Source organism: Rasamsonia byssochlamydoides, assembly GCF_041956645.1.
Source record: "Rasamsonia byssochlamydoides strain NRRL 3658 unplaced genomic scaffold VTN77scaffold_5, whole genome shotgun sequence".
In the NCBI taxonomy this organism is placed as follows: domain Eukaryota; kingdom Fungi; phylum Ascomycota; class Eurotiomycetes; order Eurotiales; family Trichocomaceae; genus Rasamsonia; species Rasamsonia byssochlamydoides.
In genome coordinates this window covers 157,700-180,360 of record NW_027192388.1, presented here as the reverse complement: position 1 = coordinate 180,360, position 22,661 = coordinate 157,700, and the positions used below count along the sequence as shown (strand labels likewise).

Genomic DNA, 22,661 nt, shown 5'->3' with positions numbered 1-22,661 from the left:
TGAAACTCGCAGCGGTGACAGAGTGAGGCTCCCTGGCTGACGAGAGCCAGGTTGCAAAGATGAGGCTCTCCAACCAGTCCGCCGTCCCTGTTTATACGATCTCTGGATCTTCCACTGCGCGCCCTCTGCCGGAATGGCTGGCCAAACGGCGGAAGCGGAGTCTCAAGCACGATCCGGAATATGCCAATCGCGTCGAACTGCTGCAGGACTTTGAGTTTGAGGAGGCCAGCCAGTGTATTCGCGTCAGCGAAGATGGCCAGTGGGTGATGAGCACAGGTAGATCTCACGTCTTTATATACGTCCTTATTCTTGTCCTTCGTCTTGTACTGACCGCAGCAATGTAAAGGGACCTACAAGCCTCAGATTCATACACACTATCTGCCGCACTTGTCTCTGTCTTGGGCTCGCCACACGGTGTCGCTCAATACGACATTTCTGCTCTTGTCTTCTGATTACTCGAAATCGTTACATTTGCAAGCTGATCGGTCACTTGAGTTCCACACCCCGCAAGGATGTCATTATACGATGAGACTTCCCAGGTACGGTCGCGACCTGGTTTACGATCGACAGTCCGCAGAGGCACTGGTTCCAGCGGTTGGTGTCAATCAGGATGGGATGGGAGAAGTGTTTCGGCTGAATCTGGAACTTGGTCGATACATGCGAAGCTACGAGGTCGACGTGGGCGGAGATGATTACACGACAGTGGGCGGCGGCTCGTTGCAAGGTGGCATCAATACGGGTGCGGTGAATACGGGTGCTATTGCCGAAGAGAGTCACAATCTTCTGGCTTTTGGCACCTCAATTGGAACTGTCGAACTCTGGGATTCGCGGGCTCGAGGACGAGCGGGGATTTTATTGCCTCCGTCCCAGGACCAGCCAGGGGATGCGCGCCAGGAGATCACCGCCCTGGAATTCCACCGGTCGGGCTTGACTCTTGGAACCGGGTCATCAAACGGAATTATCCATTTGTACGATTTGCGGTCGCCAGTGCCGTTCCTGAAAAAGGATCAGGGATACGGCTACCCCATTCACACGCTGAAGTTTCTCCTGCCATCTTCTTACACCCGCGAACAAACAATGGAACCCAAGATTCTTTCCTCCGATAAAAGAATTATCAAGATATGGGATCCCCGGGATGGTTCTCCTTGGACATCGGTCGAACCCGCCGTCGATATCAACTGCGTCGCGTGGTGCAAAGACAGCGGAATGATCCTAACCGCTAACGAAGGTAGACAGCAGCACGCATTCTTCATCCCTCAACTGGGACCTGCTCCGAAGTGGTGTTCTTTCCTGGACAACCTCGTTGAGGAGATGGCAGAAGATCCAAACGACCCTATGGCATTCAACCCTGGTCGGGCGGGCGCTGTCTACGACAACTACAAATTCTTGACGGTGCCTCAGCTGCGGACTCTGAACTTGGATCATTTGATCGGAAGGACAAATCTCTTGCGGCCTTACATGCATGGATACTTCGTGGCCCAAAGATTGTATGAAGAGGCCCGGTTGATCACTAATCCTTACATCTGGGAGGAAGAGCGGGCCAAGAGGATCAAAGAAAAGATCGATAAAGAACGGGAGAGCCGGATCAGAGGGAAGAAGAAAGTACAAGTCAAAGTCAACAGGAAGCTGGCTGAGAGGCTTCTTGAGAAACAAGAGAAAGAAGAACGTCGCAAAGCCCAGAAGGTTTTGGAGCAAGGAGGCGATGAGGAAATGCTTGACGCTCCTTCAGAGCCTTCTGCAAAGGGCTTGCTCGGCGATAGCCGTTTCAAGAAGATGTTCGAGGACGAGGAATTTGCTGTGGACGAGAACTCCAAGGAGTATAAATTGTTGAATACAGGCAGTGTTCCCGAGAACTCTGAGCGAAAGGAGCGCGGCTTGACAGCCGTGGAACAGGAGGAAATTGACGAAGTTCCTAGCTCGAGCAGTGACGACGAGTCGGAGAGTAGTAGTAGTGAGGATGAGAAGCCGGCAAAGAAGTCCAAACAGTCCGACAAGACAAAGAAGGACAACAAGAAGCCTGCCCTCCAGATGCAGGTCTCTTCATCCACAACAGCCGGCCCAGTCCGGGATCGGTCCTTCGAGTCCCGAGCTCAGAAGATGCGTGTGAAGGAGAAGCCAGTTCGGGGCAGCGCAGTTGGCGAAAAGGAAGTGACATTTGCACCCAAGCCGAAATCGAAGCCAAAGCCCGACGCAGAATCAGCGGAGGCAGACAAGCAGTACCGAAACAAGGAGCGACGAAGCGCGTCAGGAAATACCTTCCGGCGGATGTGAACTGTTGCGCGCTAGAGTCGGTGCTTGAAGCTGGAGGACAATCCGATGACCTGTCTCGAGACGGTTGCAGTCTGACGTCCATCACGAAAGAAGTGATGTCAGTTGGTTGTCGGATATCACAACACTTCTGAAGTGTTTGAAGGGCATTGTCAAGATCTTTCAGACACAGCGGTGGTATCAGTTGCCTCCGAATTCCATGACCTAGATGAAACACACCTCGTGTTTTCATCACCATCATTTCCATCCAGTACAGCAACGAACGGGAACCTAGACCCATGCCATCTATTATCGTCCAGGCTCCAGACTCCCCAGCCAGAGGGGCATATATTTTCTCAGCCATCCCGTCGTGAACGATCGGTCCCTATCAACGTATGTACCAGCAGCAGCCTGGTCCTGGTCTTGGTCTTTGACTCAACAAGATTGATCCCAGGATAATACCTTTGATCGAGTTTTGAGACTTGACACGACAGGGGAGTGAGTTTCTGAGCCTGAGCCTGAGCACTTCTCGCAACTCTTAGCTCGGATATGAAAAAAAAATGCTGGGGAGTGTGATGTGGTCCAAAACACCCGGATAATGATCTACGGCAGAGTAAAAAAAAAAAACGGACGGTATATAACTGAAGTGAAGTGTGCTTAGTTAGGACAGGAGACAAGGCAGATAAACAGATAGATAGGATAGATACCCCGTGAAATGAATAGGTAATAATGACCAAAATTCTTCTCAAAAACTAAATGTTGAATGGGACAGACTTTTTTTTCAAGACAGATATCGACCAAATCGACCGCACAATACCTAATAATAATATCTAACGTCGCCCTTCTGTCGTCGACTTACTACGTCAGTCTGGTAAAAAGTACGTAAGTTAATTTCTTCAACTTGGCACTCTGTTCATTTGTTCTGTTCTGCTTATTATTTATTTAATTTAAAGGAGAACTACCACCTACTACCACTACTCCTGTCCCGTTAATTAATGATTATTTAATTAAACACCGAAAGATGGGCCAGCTAGGCGATGCCTACCTAGGTAGGTAATGTTTTGTACCTCCTCTACTAGCCTTTGCCCCAGGGCCACTGCTTGAGTGTGGATAATTCTGCCTACATATGTCCTGGGGAAGAAAAGAACGTCGATACGTCGATCGGGTCTTCCGTTTCGAACGGTGTAGATTAATATGATAGTGTTAGGGTAACCACATATCCCTGGCGAGTGACGAATACTGTAAATGTAAGAAGTAGAATCTGGGAAAAGAAAATTGATCTCTGTTCCTACAACCAACCAAGCGACCTAAAACGTAAAACGAAGAAAGACAACATAAATAAAGAACATGAAAATCGATTGATATCTCCTACCCGGATTTCCCAACCAGCCAAAACAAACAAACCCTTCAAAATCCAAATCCAAAAAAAAGGGGGGGGGGGGGGGGGGGGGGGGAAATCCATGCTCCAGCTCGTGAGGACTGAACCAAGGCACAAAGAGAAAGATAAAAAGACAAGACACGACATGACACGACGCTAGATATCCGTTTGAAAAGAAAAAAAAAAGTCACAAGTCCTCGCCAGACGAAAGAAAAAAAGAGTAAACACACGGTCAATCTGAGGGGAAACTTAAAAAAACAGACCTGAAGCTCCCTGTCCAGTTTGAGATCAAAACAACAGACCAACGAACAAACAATGCAAGAACGGGTACAGTTCACAGTGGACTATGATCATTAGCAAAAACCATCATCAAAAACAGTTCTCTATACTTCAATCCAGCGATTTCCCTCTTGCGGCTATGTCGTCCAGTCTATAGGGGAAAACAACAAAAAAAAAAGAATAAAGTTCACAAAATAAAGAGTAATGAAGTTAGAAGAAACAAGAGAAACGGAGATGACAGAAGATAATGTATCATGGATCGGGTGTTCGTGAAGCCATGTAGGAGAATCTGAAAAGGTATCGTAATGGACTGTCGGCATGTCATCTCGATCAGTCGCGAGGGGAAGGGCAATGTCAAGCGTCCAAGACCCCCGTCTTAGACTAGAACACAGCGATATAGTGTAAAAAAAAAAGAATAATCCAAAGTGAAGCAAGTACAAGACAAGATGAGGGCCGGGAGAAGGTTCATCAAAGCAGCAGTCAACTGCATCCAATCAATTTAGCAGTGAACTGCAGTGAGGGATCCAAAAGATATTAATCCATTCGTTGCACGCGATTCTTGTACACGAACCTAGCTTGCATCATATTCGACCAGATGAAAGCTTGTAGTTCATTGCCAAGCGTGGAAACTCGGCATACCTGCGCCGCGCCTCCCGCTACCACGCCTGGATCCGCCCGGGTTCCCACCAGAGTCAGCACCAACGCTGCCACGTCTACCCTCCTCCAAACTGCGCCGCGAAACGCCAAAGTCGCTCATAGCAAAAAGTAGCGGTTCATCTTCCTCAAACGAGGTCGTATGCGGAGCAGTGGATCGGCTAGAACTTGATCGATGGCCCATGCCGCGTCGGATATCCATGATCGAATTTCCGCTATTGCTTCCGCTGGCACTGCCATCACGATCTCGCTCGCGCTCGGCGAGGTGTGATGGGATTGCACTTCCACGCGGGAAACTGCTCGACGTCGAGCTCTGCGACTGCGGGCCACCAGAGGAACCTCGTCCCCGGCTGTGAGAGAAGCGAGCCTGGTAAGGGTGGTTGGACGAGTTGGACGCGGCCGCTGGTCCACGGTGAGAGCCAAACTCGCGGTACGGGCTGGATGTAGGTAAGGATGTGTTGGAGGAATCTTCGTTGATAGACGACGGTTGTCGCGCATCCGAGCATTGTTGATCCGGATTTGCCGTGGCATTCTCAAACTCCTGTTGTCGCAAAAGCGCGCTGAGGCTTAAATGAGATCGCTCCTCAGCACCGAGACTGACACTCCGCATCCCAAACGGAAAGATTTCGTCGTCATCGCCCCCGACTGTAGTACGACGATTCTGGGCAGCGGAACTCGAACGGCGGAAACTCGGTCCGAACGGCCGAGGAGACTTGGGGATGTCTATAGCGTTCGCCCCAGATCGAGTTGCACGGAGTGTTGTCCCATCGCTAGCATTCTCTTCAGCTGGGGAATCATGCTCGACGTCCAATCGCTGGCGGGGACATTCTCCTTCCGGATCATCATAACTGATAATACTGTTGGAACTCAGGCGTGAGGGTATGGCGGGAGTGTGAGGCGTGTGGGGAGAAATCGGTTTCCCAGGCGATGAGGATGTCGATATCGAAGTCCCCGCGACCATCGGCGGAACGCTGGACAACTGTCTACTTGACGACGCCGACGAGCGATGGAGAAGCAGCGAGGATGACATGGAGTCCGACAGTGCGGCGTTGGAATCTCGCATACGTTGAAACCGAGTCAACGCGGCCGACGTTCTGCGAGTGGCTGCATCAACAGCTGACGCTTTGACGGGGTTCAAAAGATCCTTTCTTAAATCAAGCATCTTCAAGAAATCGGATATATTTTCGTCATCGGCGTGAAGAGAATCGCCACTCGTTCCAGTCACTTCCGCAAGGATTCCTGATCCAGGCTGCGCATTTGATGAGGTTGCGCTGGCTTTTCCGCTGGAGTTGTTGTCATCATCTGTCCGGTTGGTACCTCCGGACGATAATCTGCCACGACGGTGGCTAAACGAACTGCTGTACCTTGATATGGGGGCAGGTTTGGGAGATGCTGAAGTAGAAGAGGCTATTGCCTGTTCAGGAGGGGCCGTAGCTTGTTTACGGCTGGACGAGGCCGGCTCCGTAGGCGGGGGCATACTCTTTGTGTCGGCGGCGTTGGCTGGCGCAGGCGTAGTACGACCATGGTCTACCAGGGAAGGTGATGCAGACAATGGTGGAGCCTTGAACGGCTGGAAGGTTAGAGACGGACGCCTAGTAATACCGGAGCTGCCTTCCCCAGCCAGCACTGCGGCGCGTCCTACTGGTCCAATCTTAGCAGCCGGCAGAAGCTTCTGTGGAGGAGACCCCGAAGGAGATGGAGACGTCGTCCCTAACTCTCGCGCAGCTCGCAGGGTTGATATGGGACTCGCGCTGGTTGTCGGACCGACCTGGTGGAAAGTCGACAGACTTCCATAAGCACGGGTCCGATCCGGATTCTCAACAACGACTCTTCTTCCTAGCGGTAGGGATCCCGACTCCTGAGCGCCCACCCGGTTTGATTCTTCTGCGGGTAATGAAGGGCGGAAGAATTCATCGTCCGCCCCCATAAACCGAGAACTCAGAAGCGCTTCAGAATCGTCCACCCTGAAGTCGCAGCTGATGCGATAGGTTACCTGTACCGAGAAGGGACCGGCAGGCGACTCCGTCGTACCGAACGAGTAGGTCTCGACCACCTTACCGCTTCCACCGTGAAGGGGGATCGTCAAGTTATCGGAACCGGAACCCTGATCTGCAACGGATGCTTCCCGAATTCGATACTTGATCCTCAAAGCCGGGTTGGCGCGCATTTTCCCGTTACGTTTGGCGAGCTTCCAAGCGGGGAGAAACTTAGAGTATGTGAACAATGATCGAAATAGGACAATGCTCTTCTTGTAGACGGTTGGTAGGATCGAAGCCAGATCCGGAGGAGGCTTGCCCGATGGTTCTCCCAGTTCGACTCTCCACCGCTCCAAGATGATCTCATTTGGGTTGGACCTAACTGCAGCGTCTTGAGACGCCGCAAGGGCCTCTACCACGTCCCAGCGCTTGCCATTGTCATCCAGAATGACCAGGCTTTGGTTATTCGTAAGCTCGTTGGCATCCAGGAATGTCTCGATAACCATCGGTGGGGGTCGGTGGTCGGTTGCGTCGCAGGTTCTCCATCGTCGCAGACTCTCCCGGAGAACGTCTGTCTCATCTAGCTCGACGTTGAACTATTCCACAATAGAATGTTAGCTACAAGCATAACAGCCGTGAAAAATGGCCGGACCGAAAACTTACCCAGCGATTGACTCTCGGGGTATCAGAGCCTTTACTGTAGACGGGTGGGAGATCCACCCGCGAGTGTAGGATGATCAAAGCAGCTTTCGTGTGGTAGTTCTGCAGAAGTAATGTTCAGCATCAGCGCGGCTCGACCTTCTGAAGGCCAAGATGAGAAGACAAATGACCAACCGATATGATCTGATTGAGTTTTGCCATAGCCTCCTTCGCAGGCGTGGTCTTCTGTGCCTGCTCCGAAGCTTCGACTCCGGCATCAATACCGAGTCCTCTTGTAGCATCCGCCCCGGCGTTGGAAGACTGCCCGTTTGATTCGGTATCTTGGTCTCTTGAACTGTCGAGCCTGGTCGAACTTGGCCGCGGCGGGCCTGTTGGTGTCGCCGTCACCGGCGTGCGCGGAAGTTGATGCATGGTATGGTGTCGGGAAAGCAGCCGCTGCAGGCCAACCGAGGAAGGGGGAGGACACAAAGAAAAGTATTCTCGAGGACGGAATCAACAGGAGACAGCAGCAGGCCTCAAACGCAATCAGATATAAGGAGAGTGCGGGTTATCAGGCGGGTCGAGGGAACGTCGCGAGGCAGCAGAGATGGGCCATGCTAACTACCTGACAGAACGGAGGCACTGATGGCGGCGACGTCGAGATCAGGCGGACAGAAAGCGATTCACCGTAGTATCCAAAAATGCTAAGTGACAGACAAATGGAGGAGGGATATCACAGGCATTGCTAGTCGTTTAGGCAACAGTCGAGGGAGCAGGATCCGATCTAGACAGGTTCAGAGCTTCTCCGCACTAATGCCTGCGGACTCAATCAATCGGGGAACAGTGCGTCCTCACAAGGTGAGAAACAACACAGTTCAGAAAGCCATGTTGAGAAAAAGGGTCAAAAAACAAGGTTCTGTCGCAAAGGAGTAAGTAATTCAGCTGGGTGAGCCGCGATGCAAATGGGATGAGATGCAGTACCTACCAGGGTAGTGGCAGTGAGATGGACGGCGCCTGTGACGCACACGGATGACTCGACGGACTGGGGCGGTCAAGTGGCTGCGAGCACCACAGAAGGATGCTGCGATGAGGGCAGAAAACAATCAGCTGCCAGCACCGGATGAAATGGGGCAGCAATGAAGTAAAAGGATTCAGAACAGAAATAAAATATATATTATGAACGGGACGGGCAGCCTTGATGACGATCAAGTTCTGGGGGAGAGGAAGGACGGAGAGCAGCTCAGCGAGCGTTGGCGATAACCTTGGAGCAAGGCGGTAAGGAAGGTCAAGGCGTATCGATACCTGTCTGGGGCATCATCATGGATGGCCTGGCCACCCCGACGCAGGCACCGCTGCGTGCCGTTCGAAACCATACCGTACCGCACCGAACTTCGCCGAACAGCCGCCATCTTAGTACAGCCTGACCGAGATTCGGCATGACTAGCCCCATCAGTGGACGATCTACGAGGGCCTCCTTAGGTAAACACGAATCAGCGATACAGGGCATCCAGGGTGACCGCCGGGCCTGAATGGTGCAGGTGATGGATGACAATACGAGCCGTCTTGTTCGGTACGATACCTGTCATTCTTACGACGGGGCAAGGCTCACTGGCCCAGGGACCGTGGGCGTCGCTTGGGAACGAGAACCCAGTGGACCATATCTCGGTGACGGATCCACTATCCAACTCCAAGCTTCAGCCATGGCAGTCCTGGCTAACCTGATTTATCCCCATCGTGTAACTAGATAGAAGCTTGGTGGATTCAGCCCTGAGACATCGAGAGATGTACAGATCGAGTCTTGTCTCTCTTCTGCGTCAAATGGCAGAGGATCGAGCACATGCTCGAAAATTCCCGAATGGCCGCCTCGCCAAACGGGTTGCTGCACCGGACATGTCAATTGCTGTTTCCCTCGTCGGATGCTGCTGCTTGCAGTTGCAGAGGGAATGCCAGGGAGGTTCAGTTCGATGCCGCGACTGGCTGCATGGTTTGGAGCCAGAACAGATTCCTCGGTTCTCTCCAGTCAGTGGCGCGCATTCACTGCAGAAACCACAGGCCTGGCTGCGCAGGAGAGCTCCACAGAGACTTGGAGGCTGCTGTCTGGTGCCAAATGGTGTGCAGGGTCCTTAGATGCATAACGACATCTTGGCCGATTATGGTGCCCGTGTGCCGTCAGATTCCGGGGTCAGGAACGGACGGATCATCTGTCGACGGTACACCGCTCGCGCACCGAATTCCAAGAAATCTCTTGCTGATTACAAAAGATTGATCTATCTACTTAGCAAGTAGTCCAGCGATGCAGAAGATTCCCCTGTCGATGGGAGAAATTACTGTAGGCATCTGCCGTTTTCTTCATCAGCGATAATACCGTAATGCTTGAAGAACAAGGAAAAGAATAACTCAGAAGGAAAAAAAATTCAAGAGTTCGCAGTCCTCCAGAAAGGAGATGGCAGATGAGGTGATGATGATGTGCTGCTCCTGTTTCAATGATGGTGAATCCTATCATGATAACCTAACAGGCCTTATCCAAGGACAGACTTTCCAAAAGCAGTGGTGGGTGGTCGGCCCCGTCCAGAAAGATAAGTGATTTGGTCATGTGCTTCCTAGCTGCATCAAGTCATCAGCAGCAACAGGTTCATGCTTTCTTCGACACCTGAACTGTCCTTAGGACCCGTGCATTATCGATCACCTTGACTTCGTGATAATAGTGACAATACTGTACTTCAACAACCATGTTGAGCGTTCGACTCTGTGAGCAGGGTCCATCCAAGGAAATGCAGCAAACCCAGAGCTCTTACTCGTCAATAAACGACCCATATGTCTTGGATTAAGTACCCTTCCCCGCCCAGGGGTTTCATCGTGCCTTTTGGAGTAGGATTGTCTACCTTGGTAGAACCTGTTCAGCCGAGTTCCCCTTCCATCATCTTCGAGAGTATCCGCGCGGGGAGCTCCGATAGCTGCACCCCATGTTGAGCGATCACTCTCCAGTCGATTTAGCACGAGTCCAAGGAAATCATGGGCAGGGAACCATCACAGTAACGTCCAGATCCGAGGGACTGATAGTCATGAGCTTCCTGAGGAACCTGTCATCAATTCGCATGGAGGGGTGTGCTCTCCCTGATTGGCCACGCGTGCTCCCGATAGCATCCTGACATCCACGGGTCAAGATCGCACTCGACCATCGAACTCTCAGGGCTTGCCAATCTCATATAACCTGCCTCGAGTCTCCTCTCCTCATCTTCGCCATAATAGCGGCTTCTTCCCGGTCATTCCTGCTTTCACTTTCTACGCGCGGACTCGCGACCCAACAGCTGCTCGCCAGAGACAACCCGCATCGCCACCCCACATTCTACCGTCCATCGCCCGTACCCGTCCCGCATTACTCGTGTCCTCGTGTTACCGACATCCAGAGAGGCCTGTGTGCGCGTTCGCTTTGATAGCATTTCCCCTCCCTCATTCGCTTCCATCCACCCGGAAATCTCTTGCGGCCTGTAGAGCCCCTTTAAATACGCCGTGATCCTTCGTGGTTACAGCGAGGTTCGGCTCCCAGGCTGACAAGAGTTTCTGCGATCGATCCATCAAGTGGCACATGAGTAGCACGCTCCTGAAACACTTCCTCCAGGATGATGTCGACAGCTTCAAACGGTTCCTGGCAACCGCTGGCCACGCTTCTGCTGGCCAGAAAACGGCGGGAGGAAATATTACGCCCAAGGTCGGAAGTCCGTTAGCGTCTTCTCCGAGGAGCAAGAAAACCACCGGTACCTCTCCAGGAACCTCGTTCGCCGATCGCAGCGGCTTCTCACGCCCGAACACGGCTCCATTGTCTCGAGCGCAAGTGAATGCCCGGGATCAGTATGGTCGGACCCTCCTGCATCTCATCGCTTCGTCGCCCAAACCGACTGCCATCGAGTTTGCGACCGCCCTGCTGGAGGTGCCTTTCGTCGATATTTACGCTCAGGATTTGGAGAGTGGATGGACAGCTCTACATCGGGCTCTGTATGCTGGGAATGCATCAATCGCCCATGCGTTGATGGCGCGGGACATGCGTGATGCAACCGACTTCAGCACTCCCAATGCAGCGCATCATCCGTCCGGTGGCCTGATAAAGATCAAGGATCGAGAGGGAAATAGCCCATTTGATGTTTACGGGGCAACAATTCTGGCCCGCGACATCAAGCGGACCGTATCGCTGTATGGCGAGCAGAATCCGACAACTGCAGATCCGGGTGACAGCGATGCATCTTCTATCAGTCATTCGGCATACGGAGAGGATTATGGCGAGGACACCGGAGCCAGAGCCACCCTGAGGCCGCGTGTCAATCTGCAAGCTGATGAAGTCTTCACGTTTGGGAGCAACAAGAATTTGACGCTGGGTCTCGGAGATGAGGATGACCGCCAGTTCCCCGAGAGAATCTTTGTGGAGCGCCCGGAGCATTTGCTGCAACGATTCTACCGTGAGCGTAAGGAGGCTCGGGCAAGCCGAGGAGAACACGACTCGTTTGCTAGCCAGGACACCAGCCGTCCGACCGACCTGCCCACTGTTATCAGAAACAAGCCCGTTGTCTTTCAAGATGTCGTGATGTCCAAGCTGCATACAGCGGTCCTAACCAATGATCCCGAGTCGAATCTCTTCATGTGTGGCTTTGGACCAGGTGGACGCCTGGGTACGGGCGACGAGGTGACCAGGTTCAGCTTCGTGTGTATCGAAACGGGAGCGCTGGCAGGGAAGAAAATTGTCTCTGTGGCCCTGGGTCAAGATCATTCCATTGCCATCTCCGAGCAGGGAGAGGTTTTCACCTGGGGAAGCAACAAATATGGACAGCTAGGCTACAACCTCCCGCGAACGGGTAATAAAAACGATACGCCAATACAAACTACTCCCAGACAGATCTTCAATCCTTTCAAGCGCGAAGTCATCCTCGGAGCAGCTGCCTCCTCCATTCATTCCGTGGTTTTTACCAACTCAGGACTCTATACCTTTGGCAAAAACGAAGGCCAGCTTGGCTTAGTTGATTCAGATGCCCGTTCTCTCGATGTGCAAGTGACTCCACGGCGCGTTGGCGTCTCCTTGTTTAATTCCCCGATTCAGATGGTCTCAGCTATTGACCGGGCTACGACTGTGCTTCTCGAGAGCCACGATGTCTGGGTTTTCACACACTACGGTTACTCGAAGGTCGTTTTCCCTCTGGACTATAGCTCTTCATTCATCAAAAACAGTTTCCTGGCTACGAGGTATGGTAGTGCTGCCAATCACATCACCAAAGTCACCTCCGGCCGGAACACCATCTGTGCCTTGTCGAGCTTCGGCGAAGTGTACACTGTGCAGGTGAACAACAAACCTGACACCGGTTCTGTCGCTGCTTCCACTACGAATCCTGCGAAGATCCGGAATTCCTTGTCTCCGCCAGAGCGGGTATGGTCCGTCAGGAAGGCGCATATGGCGGTCAGAGATGTCGGTGTCGGGCAGGACGGCTCCATCATCATCTGCACAACCTCTGGCTCAGCCTGGAGAAAAGAAAAGTGTGCGAAGATCAAAGAAGCTGGGTCCAAAGACTATAAATTTGTCCGTATCCCTGGTGTTTCTAGGGTAGTTGGTGTGAGAAGCAACGCCTATGGCGCCTACGCAATCGCCCAGCGAGAATGCGACGTGGCCAAAGAGCAGATCCATGTTGGCCAGTCTACCCTGTGGCATGATCTCTTCCAGCTTCTGCCATTCAAAGATTTAACAGCGCAAACTGGCGATACGATTGAAGAGCCTTCGGACCTCCACTCAACACCTAGTCTGGTTGCCAAGATCAAGGCGGCAGTCCTTTCGTCACCTGATATTGAATCGCAGATCAAGCCCATCCTGGAGGCACATGAATTGTACGGCGAGAACGCGCAAGGAGGAATCTGGATCAAGAGCACGACGTCTGACATCCGAATCCCTGTTCATGAGTTCGTCCTCGCTGGACGAAGTACGGTTCTAAGAAAAGCTCTCGGACAATTTCGACAGAATTATTACTTCTCAATCCCAGATGTCCTTGCGATCGAGTATGATCGAAATGGACAAATCCAAATTTCTTTCGAGGGTGTCGACTTCTTGTCGATACTGAACTTGGTCTTCTTTTTATATACCGACAATGTCTTGGACGTCTGGCGCGAGATCCGACATTCTTCGGCGAACGCCTTCCGATACCGGCAGGTCCGGACTGAAGTGATGCGTATTGCTACCCACCTGGAACTTCGAACCTTGGAACGGGCAGCTAGAGTAATGGTTGAACCGACCCGAAGTTTGAACGTCGACTTGGAACGGGCCATAAAGGATCCAGCTTTCTTTGAGAGCAGCGATGTGACGATTCAATTAAAGGGAGGATCGGCGAAAGCGCATAGCCAGCTCCTTTGTCAGAGATGTCCTTTTTTTGAAGGTCTGTTTCATGGTCGCTCTGGTGGTAGATGGCTTGCGTCACGCCGCGGTGATCCAGCACAGGACACGATCAGCGTTGATCTCAAGGATATTGAACCAAAAATATTCTCCTTTGTCCTGCGTCACATTTACGGAGACACCGAAGTGGAATTGTTTGACGATGTCAGATCTGCGAATCTTGACGATTTCATTGATCTCATCCTTGACGTTATGTCAGTCGCGAACGAGCTGATGATCGATCGACTTGCTCAGATCTGCCAGAAGATGCTTGGGCAATTTGGTGAGTCTTAACGGAAATACATTCCACAGAGATCATTGCTAATGCAGCCAATTAGTCAACACGCGGAATGTCTGTCACCTTCTGAATGCTGTGGCACCTTGCACAGTGACGGAATTCAAGGAGGCTGCTTTGGAGTATATATGCCTTAACCTCGAAGTCATGCTGGAGAATAGGTAAATAACTGAGACCCGTCTTGCGGCCCGCATGACTCTAACTTTCGCTAGGTTGCTGAATGACTTGGACGAGGAGTTGCTTTGCGAGCTTGACGCGATCTGTCAAGAAAACCAGCTCGCCCGCTATCCTGTTTCTCGCGGCCGTAACTCTGAAGATTTCATCCTGGAGAAGTATCCGGAGTTAGTAGGCCTAATAGAGAATGACAGACAGAGACGAATCGATTCGATGAGGCTTCAATCCCGACTGGACCAAAATGAGCTGCATGATGAGAGGATTCGAGCAGGCGGTCTTGACAAATCAACGTCCTCACCATCAGCACGGAAAACAAAGCCCCTCCAGTCCAGTGAGGGCAAGACCGTGGTCAACAGTCCTGTGCTCAAATCCAGACAATCTACGGGTGATTTGATGTTCCAAATGGATGAAGAGGGTACTCTGTCGCCTGCTCCTCCGCGCAAGACTAAGCCGGAGGAGATAGGTGACAGTTGGCAAGCCTCTGGTCCTTCACTGGGATCTAGTCAGCCGAAACTAAGCCAGGGTGATTCTTTGGACGAGCGAAGTTATCTAGATGACAAAATGGGCTCTATGGACAGCGCTGGCGGTGGAACTTCGGCTGAAGGCCTGATTCCGACTCCACAAAAGCTCCAACCAGGTTCTCCATCTCCTGGAAATTCCGCCTCTAAATCCCCCTGGGGTTCACCGGTGATATCAGGAGGCAAACGGGACTTGAAGGACATTATGGCTGAAGCATCACAATCACGAGTCTCGAACCTGACTCTGGGCATGTCGGGCCGTCAAAATAACTCCACAGGTGGTACTTTTACTCAGAGACTTTCCCAAAGAGAGAGGAAGAAGCTCCAGCAGCAGCAACTTCAAGAAAAGTTGGCAGCCGAGCAAAAGGCCAAGGAATTCCGACAATCACCATGGCAAACTCCGGCCAAACAGGCAGTTTCGGCTCCGCGTGAGCCGTCTGCTGAGCCAGGGTGGGGAAAGACTGCCTCTGACCAAGTGAAGGCAACCCAGAAACCTGCCATGACTCTCCGGCAAACACTCGCTGGTGTACCGCCAGGGAGACCAATGCCAGGATCGAGTCCGTCACAATCGAATCCTCTCTCAACTCCACCGAGACCTGTAAAGCCTGCTCAACCATCACCTACCCCATCTACGCCTGCGCAGCCAATTATTCAGTCCATACGTCACACTCCACGTCCAGAACGCCCAGCCCCCAGTTTCACCGGATCTTCATCTGGCCCACTTTCATTGGCAACCATTCTCCTCCAGCAGCAGGCTGAGAAGGACGAACTTCGCGAGGCTGTAACAGCCAAACACAGTCTCCAGGATATCCAGCTCGAGCAGGAATTCCAAGAGTGGTGGGACAAAGAAAGCAAACGCGTGATGGAGGCTGAAGCCGCTGCGGCGGCCGCTAAAGAACGCAAAGGGGAGCAGCGATCACGAGGGAAGAATCGAGGGCAGCGCAAGGACCGGAGCAAGGATGGTAGCACATCTGAAGCTCCTTCCGGTGCTATACAGCCGTCCGCTGCTGCTACCCCAGAGAAACGGAATACCAGCCACCGCTCGAATCACCCAAAAGCTCCTCCTATCGGAGGCCAGGCCAACGAAGGTGGTAGCAACTCCCACCGTGGCCATAGACGGCCTCGGACGACCAAGGGAAAAGAACCGGCCCATAATACCTAAGGCCAGTTTCTTGGCTTATTATTATGCTTGTTGCACACGTGGCTACAGTTACTCTTCCTTTTCGACGCTATAGAGCTTTGTTTCTTGTGTCATATATTATATGTGCCATATATATACCTACGTAATGTACATACATAATATATTTTATCTTCTATTTTATCTATCTGTCCATATTCGTTGTAATAGACAGTGTGAGATTTTCCTAGGAAGTGGTCCTTGTGTTAATTAATTAAATCAATTAATACAGCTGGGAATGAATACCTAGTTACGTTACCATTCTAGGAAGTCCTCAGGATTTTAGTTTTCATATATATCACATACCTGCGACATTTTAAAAGGAAGGTGAATGGAAAATCTACTGAATATGGGGGTTTTTTTGCGCTTGTTAAAAAAAAAGCCTATATTTCTGTTTCTTCCTCTATCTTATTCATTTTCTATGGAGCAGTCTAATTAATTGATTGATTGGCCTTTCTTTCCAATATGCATCTCCTCTATCTAATCCAGTTAAGTTAGTCTTCAACAGAAAAAAAAAACATCAGTCAAAAACTCTGTTGCAAGTTAAAAAAAAAGTCGAAAAGAAAGAAAGGTTGAAATGAAAAAAAAAAAAGAAAGGGTCTTAAGGGTCCTGTCTTGTCTTGAATGAATCACAATCAGGAAAGCTGAAGAAGATAGCTGAAGAAGGATGAAGAAGATGAAGAAGAAAGATGAAAGAAGATCGATCGATTATTCCGATAATGATAACGATAATCATAATTATGTATGTATATACGTATGTCCGTATGTATTAAATGTATTTGTATTTATTAAAAAGGCCCTCTCTCTCTTTCTCCCGTATCGCGATGTCCACAGATAGCTAGGATAGATAGATAGTACTGTACTTACACAAGTCTGGACCCGAGCTTGTCTCGAGAAAAGTCAGCAAAAAAGAAAAAAAATCAAGCTGTTTGCTCTGCAAAAATGAGAACTCCAGTAACTCCTGTTGGGAATTCGAATTGAATATGCAAACCCAACCCATGGATGGATGGCCCCTGACTGAGCACGCTGCACTGTACTGTACGCTGTAAGAATTGGGAAAGTAGTCAACAAGTAGAAGTCAAACAGAAGGGAGTAAAGAGCAAAAGGGACTAAGCAAATGGTCTTGCCCTTTCGTTGACGAGAAGTGAAACAGTGGAAAAGTATGAGGAAAAGTGCTCTTATTATTGCCTACACCAGTGAGAAATACACGCCTCGGCGAACTCAGCCGGCAAACTCAGCCAGCGAACTCAGCCCGGACTGGCAACCTCCCTGCTCTCCCACATACGACGAAGTAGCAGAGCCACCTCAGTGGCAGGGTCGCCACTACCGGTATCTTTGCCTGTCCCTTGTTCGGCAGCCGCGGCGGCAGAATCAGAGAGGATGTTTTGGCCTGAGCGCTGCTGATCATCAACATCCAACCGGTCCCCTGGCTCGGAAGGATCATTGATGTTAACAACATCGTCCTGGTCCTGGAAGTAGACCCGGGAACCATGCTTGGAACCTGACTGCCGGTTCTTGCTGATCAGCTGGCTGCGCCCTGGGGAATCGTCTTTGCCTGCAGACATGACGCCCTGTCTCCTGTCGCTCGTGGATTGTAATGATTGACCGTTTGTCAGAGACGGCGCGGATTTCACACTCTTGCCTGCTAAAGATGTGTTCTGCTCCGTGCCGCCGCCCGTCTGCCGTCCCGCTTCATTGAGGATACGATCTACCCGGTCGAAGCTGTTTTTTGTGGGGTTATGGAATCGTCGAACTACATTGAGTTCTGATGCCGTCTTTTCATACGCTTTCCGAATGTGCTTGGTTTCGCTGTCATGCGTCGACACGCCTGGTCGCACGCTGCCATTCACACCTCCTCTTCCGCCATCATACGGTCTTCCTCCCGCTCTCGAATGGGGAGCAGCCATGAAGGCCGGGTCAATTGAGGAAGTAGGAAGGGCCGGTGATCCATGCGGGTCGGGCGGTGACGTAGTAAGCGTGGCTGTTCGCTGCAGCCATAGTTTCTGTTGAGTGCGGGAAGGGGGCCCATCCCCGGGAGGTCTTGGTGGGGGTGATGTTGCTTTAGCTTTCTTGGAGGTGTTGCTGCGGCCTGGCGAAGGAGGGCTCTGAGGATGGTAGTGCGGCAGAAAAGAGGACGGGGTATTAGGATCGGAATCTGTGCGAGGAGTGGTCTTGTCGTTGATGATGAAACGAGATACGCCTCCTTCAATGGATGAAGACGTAGCTTGAGCGGTGACTCCTGTCGTATTAGGCATCGCGGAACCTGACGTGGATGGGGCATTTCGTGATGCATCGTGACTGGAAGCAAGATTTGTGAGAGAGGCATTCCGACGCGATGTATCGACGGGGGCCGGGGTGGCAATGGCAGATATCGAAGACATGGCAGGAGGAGCCTTGGAAGGACGAGATTGACTCAGCAGTCGAGTTGCTATGTCCTCATGCTCTGAAGTTCGCATCGGTTGCTGGTCGTCTTCCGCATGAGAGGAATGGGCCTCTTCATCATCTGGGTGCTCATCGTCGGGGGGTGGCGGCTCTTGGGGGGGAGCGTTGATGCTCGACTCTGGCAGACTCCTCGACTGAGGGACCTGAGGATATGGACGCTTCACAAATGTCAGAGGATCAACTAGAACTGTGTTGTTCTCCGCGCTGGTCTCCGCGTCGTCCTTTGACGGCGCCACCGAGCCCCGTCTTGTGCTCTCCGGTGACTGGGTGCTGTCCTCCCACTCTTCGTCGGAGTCCGAATCAGCCAATTCAAAGCCCACGGTCTTTTGGACCCGGGGCTTGGCGGTCTGTGGTCGATCTGTCACAAGCGCCTTCTTCCCCAGTACAGTAGAGGTATTGCGCGGCAGTGCAGGTGTTGAGTAGTTCTTTCTCATCGACGTGTGGGCTTTATGCTCGCCTAAGGATACGGTCGACCCGCCCCGGCCATGAGAGCCTCGTGGGCTTGCAGCAGGGGTCACTGGGGCCGACTTTTTACGCTGATGATGGCGGGCGCCAGTCACGATCGTCGCACCTTCGGCAAGCACATTGTGCCCACTAGTCACCCTATGCAGCTTATTCAGGTTCTTGCCGAATGATGGGTTGCGTCCGTGAACACGGTGTGCACCCCCAACGACATGTGCGCGGTGTACTTTGTGGACAGGAGCCTTCTGGGGATGGGGATGGGCCTCCGACGTGTCGGCCGCATTGGACGGCGAGGTGCGCATGGAGACGAGCGCATGGGAGGATGCAGAGCGTCGGCCCAGCGCAGGGCGTTTGACGGGGGACGAGGTATTGCTTGCTGGCGACATACCGACTGGCGGACACAGGAAGACAGGCGACGGGAAGGTGTCAATGGAGCGGAAGCCAGCGAAGTGGCAAGAGAGCGCGGGCCCCGGCGTCACCGAATAGCAAGCAGCCAAACCATCGAAGCTGTTGTCAAGTGCGTTGGGTAGCACGACACGATGAAACGCGGGGGCTTTGGATTTTGTGCAACGGCAGTAATTATTGGAGTAAGGCTCTCACGAGCAGATTCGAGTAAGTCAATTGGCAGGCGACGTGGCGACGGGGACGGGATGCGGAAGCTGCATCGGGAACGCAGCAGCCCACACGCGTCAGGATGAATTCACAGGAAAGAGAGGAGATGGATAATGAAATAAGAAGTTGGCAGGAGAAAGGATAAGATAATATAGGATGGAGTGGGGGTGACTAGGGAGACAATGCAAGGTGAAGAGGAGTGAAGATGATGGATGACTTCGTGAGCTCTCTCCATGCGGTCAACTGGAACGCCCGGCTAACTTACGATACACCGCCGTATTGGGCAGTATTCTTCTTACCCTCCACTTCCCACCAAACCCCGCTTCAAAATGCAGCACTGGAGTCGTTTGCTGGAAAAAGAAAAGGATTTTAAAATACTTGACTACTTGATCTGGATGAGAAGTCTGACAAGTACTGCCTACTCCTACTGACCATGTTAGAAACGTACACATAACATACAGAAGACGCCAAGCAGACTCAGCACAATCAGCTCTCGCTCAGCTTGGAATACAACTTATATAAACTAGCAAGGCGGATATCAAAAGAAGCATTTGAGACCCTCATCCATTACCAAAAACCAAGAGGGAAGCCAGCTGGTATCATTATGTTAATGGTAGGCATACTTCTGAATCGGAGCGAAATGAAAACAGAGCAATTCTCCAATAACGCCGTCGCTTATACAGCGGGCTGGCTTCTTAAAGATCAATCAAGCTTTCTTCCACGACCTGTTTAGGAGGCGCTGGTTCCTGATATTGTGATACAGGAGGATGAGCCGAACCGGGGGTATTGCCGGTGACATAGGGGTAGGAACCATTCACTTGCGGCACTCCTGCGTAAGATTGGGGAGGCACGGGTTGTGATGGCGGGTTTTGAAAGTAATACGACTGAGGAGCTTGGGGTGGTTGTGAATGCTGCGGTGCCGGGGGCTCTTGGGAGTGTTGGTACCCAGAGCCGCCATCCTGAGGCGGGTATGCAGCGTGTTGGGACGGATTGGTCGCTGGTGGCTGGACGGGGTTTGATGTAGGGTGCTGCTGCGAACCAAACGTCGCTGGGGTGGCACCTGACTGCTGATATTGGGAATCGCGTCTCAGCATGGGAGACTGTTGGTATGGTGTTTCTGCCTCCTGTTGCGAAGGAGACTTGACTTGGTTGGCCTCCTGGCCGCTCTGCCCTGGACCAGGATGGAAGTTCGTCGCTCCCGCTGGGCCAGCAGGATTTCCAGGGTATGGGGTAGTAGTAGAGATGGCATTCGATGGCGGGGGCGACCGGAGAGCGTTGGGGTCAGGAGGAGTCCATGGCTGATGTTGGGAATCCCCGAAACTAGGATTCAGGGAAGGATACGGACTGGGACTCGTCACAGCAGCCGGAGAAGCCCCTGGGCCGTAACTCCCTCCAGTAGGTTGAGGCTGTTGGGGTTGTCCAGTCGGATTGAATTGATCAGGAATGGTATTAGACAGGTAATAGGCCTCGGCGCCCCGCCCGTCAGGCGCGTTAGACAGCGGAGGATAATTTCCATATGCCTGCCTGCCCGGAGGAACAGATCCATAAAGATGATGCTTCGAATAGGCGTTCGACAGCCGTTCTTCCAGCATCCGGTCATAGTAGCGAACAACCGTCGACAGCTTGGCATGAAGGTCGAGCAGCGTGTCTGGCTCAGTTAGCAAGGCGGTTGATCCACCCGACACGGACGCGAGGTCTTACCATGCTTGCTCATTATTTCTCCATAAGTGCGGGCAAGTTTGGGTCTCAAAGCACCGATGCTGTCGTACAGTTCCTGGATCTGAGGCTCGCGCAAGATGGTTCCTGGTGGCTGGTGTTGGAGTCGTTCAACCAGAGTTGCAAAAAGGTTGATGTTCTCCGCTTCGACCGGCGTCAGCTCATAGGGGTTCTTTGGTAGAGAAACGGTTGAGACGCCGCCAGACGATCCGTCTGCAGCAGTCGAGTTCTTCAAAGCAGCAGTATGCTTCTTCTTCTGCTCTTCCATGTCCCGCAATGAGGCTTCAATAGCAGCCTTCAGGTCCGCATCTTCTTCCTCCTCAATGGTTGACGCCGGCTTTGCCCTTTCTTCCGGTTTAGACTGGGGGGTGTATCCGGTGGTGCTTTTGCCTTGAGCTTCTTCCAGACTCATCTCCAATGCCCGTCTTAAGTCCTCATCAAAGCTAGAATCGGCCCGAGCCCCGCGCGGTTCCATAGACGCAGTGGATTTCGTTATAGAACGATTTTTAAATGCCGACCGCTCCGAGATGCCAGATGATGTAAATGTCTTGGAAGTAAGTTTGGCATAGCAGCCATCGTCAACTCGAACAGGCTGTAAGATGCCTAAATGGGGTAAAGGGAGGGTCTTGCTGGAGCATTGGGCATCGAAAACATTACCACAGTTGCGACAATGGTGTTTCCGGTTCGTAAACGTAAATGGCGTTCTGCAGCGCATACAGACGTCGGAATCGATCCATTCCGGAGGCTGCCATGAGATGGCCATGTCAGAAACCTGCAACCGACAACCTTGTTGAGGGCAGCCTACCGCACTACTGTCCAACATACTACTCGCTATCTCCGTCTTCGGGGGGAATTGAAACCCCTCGTTCTGCAGCTTTCGGTATGTTTCCCCGATATACCGCAGGTCCATGCGACCCTGGGCAGCAATTGCCCAATTCTGGATCAGCTCCAACATTTTCTGCTTCACATCGTGGTTGAGGGGCACGGTTTCGGACTTGAGCAGCGACACGAGATTGTCCATAAACTCGCGAGAGGCAATCTCAGCCAGGAAATGCGATCCGCCGTTCTTGACACACGTGTCCGTCAACTGTGAGATGGCTAGTTAGGCAACAGTCCTTATCTGTGAGAAGTGAAGAAAAGGCGAACCTTCAAGGTGGCAAGTTGAACATTTGGATTCTTGCTTTCCAGGCGCCGTTTTAACGACCTCATCGCATCCCGAGGCTGAACACTCTTCGAGCGGATGAGGTCGGATATCTCCAAATTAAGGGCGATGTCCTCCCTGCTGTCCAGTTAGGATGACGCATTCGGCAGATGAGGGGCCCGCATAGCGCAACTTACAAGGACGACGATGTTGCCCGTTCAACTTGCTCATCGAGCGGAGAGACTGAAGAAAACCAGCCCGCCATGGCGACGGTCGCTGATTGTCGTTACGCCAAACTGTGGCTCGATTGTCGCAAGACCCAGGACAGTTGTCAGCGAGGTAGAAGTACTCCGCACGCTTATGACGTTAGATGCACTGGAGTGGACCCCGATCTGGGAACAAGAACGGGGCGATGAGCAGATCCAGCCGCTTTTTGAATTCCGGAGACGTAAGAGACCACCGCTGGAGGCAAGGGCTGATGCAAGAAGGGTGTGTCGAGGAAGACGGCATGCCTGCTGCAGTCGCGAGCCTCAAGGCAGATAGATACCATG

General features: G+C 52.1%; 5 protein-coding genes across 5 annotated transcripts; 2 read left to right on the top strand and 3 right to left on the bottom strand.

Annotated features, from left to right (window-relative positions):
• Positions 1-59: 59 nt before the first annotated feature.
• On the top strand, positions 60-2,271 carry VTN77DRAFT_6431 (uncharacterized protein; the record flags this gene model as incomplete). Its single annotated transcript, XM_069422709.1, has 2 exons — positions 60-276; positions 347-2,271. The coding sequence occupies 2 exons, from the start codon at positions 60-62 to the stop codon at positions 2,269-2,271; spliced, it is 2,142 nt and encodes a 713-aa protein (XP_069281341.1).
• Positions 2,272-4,514: 2,243 nt separating this feature from the next.
• On the bottom strand, positions 4,515-7,605 carry VTN77DRAFT_6430 (uncharacterized protein; the record flags this gene model as incomplete). Its single annotated transcript, XM_069422708.1, has 3 exons — positions 4,515-7,130; positions 7,198-7,296; positions 7,369-7,605. The coding sequence occupies 3 exons, from the start codon at positions 7,603-7,605 to the stop codon at positions 4,515-4,517; spliced, it is 2,952 nt and encodes a 983-aa protein (XP_069281340.1).
• Positions 7,606-10,759: 3,154 nt separating this feature from the next.
• Positions 10,760-15,722, top strand: VTN77DRAFT_6429 (uncharacterized protein; the record flags this gene model as incomplete). Its single annotated transcript, XM_069422706.1, has 3 exons — positions 10,760-13,856; positions 13,912-14,029; positions 14,081-15,722. 3 exons carry the CDS (start codon positions 10,760-10,762, stop codon positions 15,720-15,722), a joined length of 4,857 nt encoding a protein of 1,618 aa, XP_069281339.1.
• Positions 15,723-16,984: 1,262 nt separating this feature from the next.
• On the bottom strand, positions 16,985-19,027 carry VTN77DRAFT_6428 (uncharacterized protein; the record flags this gene model as incomplete). Its single annotated transcript, XM_069422705.1, has 1 exon — positions 16,985-19,027. The coding sequence occupies one exon, from the start codon at positions 19,025-19,027 to the stop codon at positions 16,985-16,987; it is 2,043 nt and encodes a 680-aa protein (XP_069281338.1).
• A 921-nt stretch (positions 19,028-19,948) lies between these two features.
• VTN77DRAFT_6427 (uncharacterized protein) lies at positions 19,949-22,375 on the bottom strand (the record flags this gene model as incomplete). Its single annotated transcript, XM_069422704.1, has 5 exons — positions 19,949-20,901; positions 20,955-21,714; positions 21,775-22,056; positions 22,116-22,248; positions 22,308-22,375. The coding sequence occupies 5 exons, from the start codon at positions 22,373-22,375 to the stop codon at positions 19,949-19,951; spliced, it is 2,196 nt and encodes a 731-aa protein (XP_069281337.1).
• Positions 22,376-22,661: the final 286 nt, after the last annotated feature.